Source organism: Gossypium hirsutum, chromosome D10 (assembly GCF_007990345.1).
Source record: "Gossypium hirsutum isolate 1008001.06 chromosome D10, Gossypium_hirsutum_v2.1, whole genome shotgun sequence".
NCBI classification, from domain to species: domain Eukaryota; kingdom Viridiplantae; phylum Streptophyta; class Magnoliopsida; order Malvales; family Malvaceae; genus Gossypium; species Gossypium hirsutum.
In genome coordinates, this window is record NC_053446.1 from 49,500,220 (window position 1) to 49,504,837 (window position 4,618).

At 37.4% G+C, this 4,618-nt stretch overlaps 1 protein-coding gene across 1 annotated transcript; it reads right to left on the bottom strand.

Moving 5' to 3' along the window:
* Window positions 1–771: 771 nt before the first annotated feature.
* Window positions 772–1,397, bottom strand: LOC107915920 (nuclear transcription factor Y subunit B-1). The gene has a single exon (XM_016845110.2). The coding sequence runs from the start codon at window positions 1,348–1,350 to the stop codon at window positions 946–948; it is 405 nt and encodes a 134-aa protein (XP_016700599.2). The 5' UTR covers window positions 1,351–1,397; the 3' UTR covers window positions 772–945.
* Window positions 1,398–4,618: the final 3,221 nt, after the last annotated feature.

Consider the following 4,618-nt stretch of genomic DNA (forward strand, 5'->3'; position numbering starts at 1 on the left):
TAATGTTTACTTGATTTAAAAAAATTAAAAATATTAAAGATAAGTAATAAAAATTAAATTGAAGTAGAGTGATATAGAGTAGAATAAGGATGAATAGATACATTTAATATTCATAGATATATATTTTCAAGATTATACAGTAACTGTGAAAGAAGACAACATATCAATTGGAAAATGATGATAGAATTTATAATATCTATCTCGCCTGGTTCCATATTTAGCAATATTTATCTCACCCGTTCCATTAAATCCCTAACAGTAATCATCAAATGCTAGCTGCTAAATTGTGGCCTGTCTCCGTTACTTTCCATCTTGACTTAAAAGGAACCCTAGCCCTAGATAGATATACTTTAACCAAACTCAACCTCTACTAAAGAGTGGTAGATCATTATACGAGGAATAAAAATGGAAATTTCCAGAAACATGGTGATATATTGGCTACTTTACCAGGAGACCGTCTCCTGATAATTGGGGGAAAGTGGCTAGACTGTTAAGATGAACCCAGATTTAATATATATACACATATATAATATAGACTGTTACAAATAGTGCTACTATTACAAGTTAACTAACCTGTTAGCTTCAATTCCTTGTTGCAAACAGAGTTGAAACTATGAAATTACCCTTGTTATCACCGAGGTTGGATCTTGAATCAGATTTCAAACATACAACTACATAAGATGATCTCCAATTCCCCAAAGCTAAGATTGATTTCTTAGGGTTTCAAAAACTACAAAACCAAAAAGAAAAATTGCATAAAGTTTCCATACATGAAATAAAAGCAAACAGCCTTGCTTGTCATCTATATCTATGATTTATCTAACAAAAACACATGAAATTAAATAAAAAATAGGACCCAATCTTTTTTGATTAATTAGTGTAATTAACAAGGTTAAAAGCTATATATATATATAACCTCAATCAAATGGCCCCAAATTGGAGTTTCTACTGCTTCCAATCATGCTTGCCTTCATCACTGTTGTTGTTATTAACCTTGTCTTGATTTGCTGCTTTGTTATCTCCTTCTACCTCTCTGTACTTGTTCAAGTATCTTCTCAATGGCGCTGCATAATCGTCGAAACCGAGAGTAACCAAGGCCCAACAAATATCTTCTCCATTAATAGTCTTTCGCCTTTCCTTTCTGCACTTATCGGATGCTTCACTTGTGACGAAGCTAATGAACTCCGAAACACATTCTTGCATAGTTTCTTTGGCTTCCTTTGAGATTTTTGCATTCGGAGGTAGCATTTGCTTCATTATCCGGCCGACGTTAGCAATCGGAAGTAACCGATCTTGCTCCCTGAAACCATCATCGTCGTTTGAGCCGCTCCCCCCAACGTTTTCGGCCATTTTAGATATCCTGTTGAAACCTATACCTGTTGCTCGAAAGGTCAAAAGGTTAGTTCTGCAATCAATGTCAAGTTTATAGAAAGAAAAACTTATACTTACATACTATATACATACCTATATACATATATACATACACTTAGACTTGTGTCTTTTTCGAGATTGATGTGACATGTGCTGACGCCTATCAAATGGTGGGGCGCCATGTCTACCAGCCCAACCTTTTGGAGTACATGATTCAATGGTGATTTGACCAAGTTCATCAGTGTTGGCACCCACGCATATATATATATATGTCTTAGATTAGGCTTCATCGGCATGCAATATTAATATTTGATGCTGAGAGGGCCAATTGATCAATTTAATTTTAAATAAATAAGTAAAGCTTTGATTGCTTTAATGCTCAACCAATGAGTTAAGAGTAAGAATATGGTTTTAAAAGGTGGAGGAGATTAAACGAATTGCATATAAGGTTTGTTGTTCCAATAGGGTCGGAAGCGTGTAAATTATTGTACTAAAAAATCACACAAAGTTCAATTCCCAGGGAAGAGATGTGGATCACATGGATCTCTTAAATACCAAGTCTTTCCTTAGACAGAATATCCCTTCTATAGTAATTTAATAGCACAATTAAATACTACTATTATACCCTCAAATATTGAAAGAAAAATAGGACAAGAAAGAACACAAGAGATTTAACGAGGTTCGGTAAATTATACCTACGTCCTCGGGCACTAACACCAGATGATAACTTTACTATCTCCAAAGTATTACAAACAAATAGAATTCCTTAAGAATTCTCAAATGGGAGAAGAGAGAAAACTAAGAGAGAAAGATTGGTTGGGATGAATTGAAATGAGAAATGAGAAGGCCTATTTATAGTTGAGGTTCAAGGACCAAACAATAAATAGCCCATTATCTCAAGGACCAAAAAAAAATTATCCCTTGCCACTTTTCCAAAGTTGGTGGTTGTCATTATTGATTGTCTCCCATTAATGTTAATGGCAACCATTATTAATTGTCTTCCATTAATGTTAACAATCTCCACCTTGAAGATTTGATTAGGATAATCACATCTTCACACACTTCCTTCAACTCCCCAAATTCGATAAAGCTATCTTTTGTAGTGCCTACAAATGCGCTCTCGAGCGCCATACACCTGAAGGTGCTCAAATTCTCAGAATGTTAATCAAGTTCAAACAATGATTAAACTTGATTGTTGTTACCACCTTGGTCATCATATCTGCGGGATTATCTGCTGTCGAAATCTTCTGAAGTAGAATTTTTCCTTTTTCAAAGACTTCCCGCACAAAGTGATATCTTACGTCGATATGCTTGGTTCTTGAATGATAGACTTGATTTTTCGCTAAATGAATAGCGCTCTGACTGTCACAATATAAACTTATGTGACTTTGAACAACTCTTAAGTCTTTCAACAATCCATTAAGCCAAATAGCCTCCTTAACAGCTTCTGTAACTGCCATATATTCTGCCTCTGTAGTAGACACAGCTACTGTAGACTGTAAGGTAGACTTCCAACTCACTGGGGCTTTCGCAAGAGTAAACAGATACCCCGTAGTTGAACGACGTTTATCTAAATCACCAGCAAAGTCGGAATCAACATATCCAACTACAAACTGACCAAGTGCTTCATCCTGTTCAAAAATTAAACCAACATCTATGGTTTTTCGAAGATACCATAGAATCCATTTCACAGCTTGCCAATGTCCTTTTCCAGGATCATGCATATACCTGCTCACAACTCCAACAGCTTGTGAAATGTCAGGCCTCGTACACACCATCGCATACATCAAACTCCCAACTGCATTAGCATATGGGACTTTCGCCATATATTCTCTTTCATCTTCAGTCTTCGGAGATAATTGAGCACTAAGTTTCAAATGAGAAGCAAGTGGGGTACTTACATGTTTTGTGTTTTCATTTACACCAAAACATTGTAATACCTTTTTCAGATATTGCTTCTGATTTAAACAGAGCTTGCCTCTCGGTCTATCTCTACTTATCTCCATGCTGAGAATCTTCTTGGCCTCACCTAGATCTTTCATCTCGAACTCTTGATTCAACTGAGCCTTCAGCTTATCTATCTCATTTTGGCTCTTCGAAGCGATTAACATATCATCAACATACAAGAGTAGATAAATGAAAGATCCGTCATGCAGCTTCTACAAATACACACAATTGTCATATTTGCTTCTTGTGTACTTCTGCCTTCTCATAAAGCTATCAAATCGCTTGTACCACTGCCTCGGGGATTGCTTCAATCCATATAGCGATTTGTTCAGCTTACAAACCCAATTTCTACCACCAGCATCTGTGTATCCTTCGGGCTGAGTCATATAGATCTCCTCTTCTAACTCACCATGCAAGAAAGCCGTCTTAACATCAAGTTGAGCTAGTTCCAAATTCAACTGTGCTACCAAGGCCAACAAAATTCTAATGGAGGAATGCTTCACAACAGGGGAAAATACATCATTGTAGTCAATTCCCTCCTTCTGAGCGTAGCCTTTAGCTACCAATCTTGCCTTGTAGCGAATATCATTCTTGCTAGGAGATCCATCTTTCTTTGCGAATACCCACTTGCATCCGATTGCCCTTTTACCTTTCGGTAATTGCGCCAACTCTCAAGTATTGTTCTTCCGGAGAGACTGCATTTCTTCATCCATGGCGCTTTTCCATTTATCACTTTCTAAGCTTTGCATTGCTTCTTGATAAGTGATAGGAATATCATCAACAACGGGAAGGGCGTAGGCCACCATATCAGTAAATCGAGCAGGTTTACGAATTTCTCTCTGTGGCCTTGCAACTGCAATTGGTTCTGGTGTACTTAGTGGTTCTTGGGTCAGAACCTCTTCAACCTCTAATTCCTCCATTGTGGCTGGAGAATTAGACTTATTAACTGGGCAAATCCCCATCTGCTCAAACTCCACCTGTTTTGGAGTACACTCCACCTGCTGTGGAGTATTGCTCGTCTGAATATCTTTATCTGCTACCTTTTTCAATGTGGCAGATTCATCAAAGGTAACATCTCTGCTATAGATCATTTTCTTTGTGCTTAAGCACCAAAGACGAAATCCCTTCACTCCAGAAGTGATTCCCATAAAGAGAGCTTTCTTTGCCCTCGGATGTAACTTTGACTCCTTCACATGGTAATATGCAGTGGTTCCAAACACATGTAAGGAATCATAATCTGTAGCCGGTTTTCCAGACCATACCTCCATAGGAGTTTTTCTTTCTAATGCAGATGATGGAA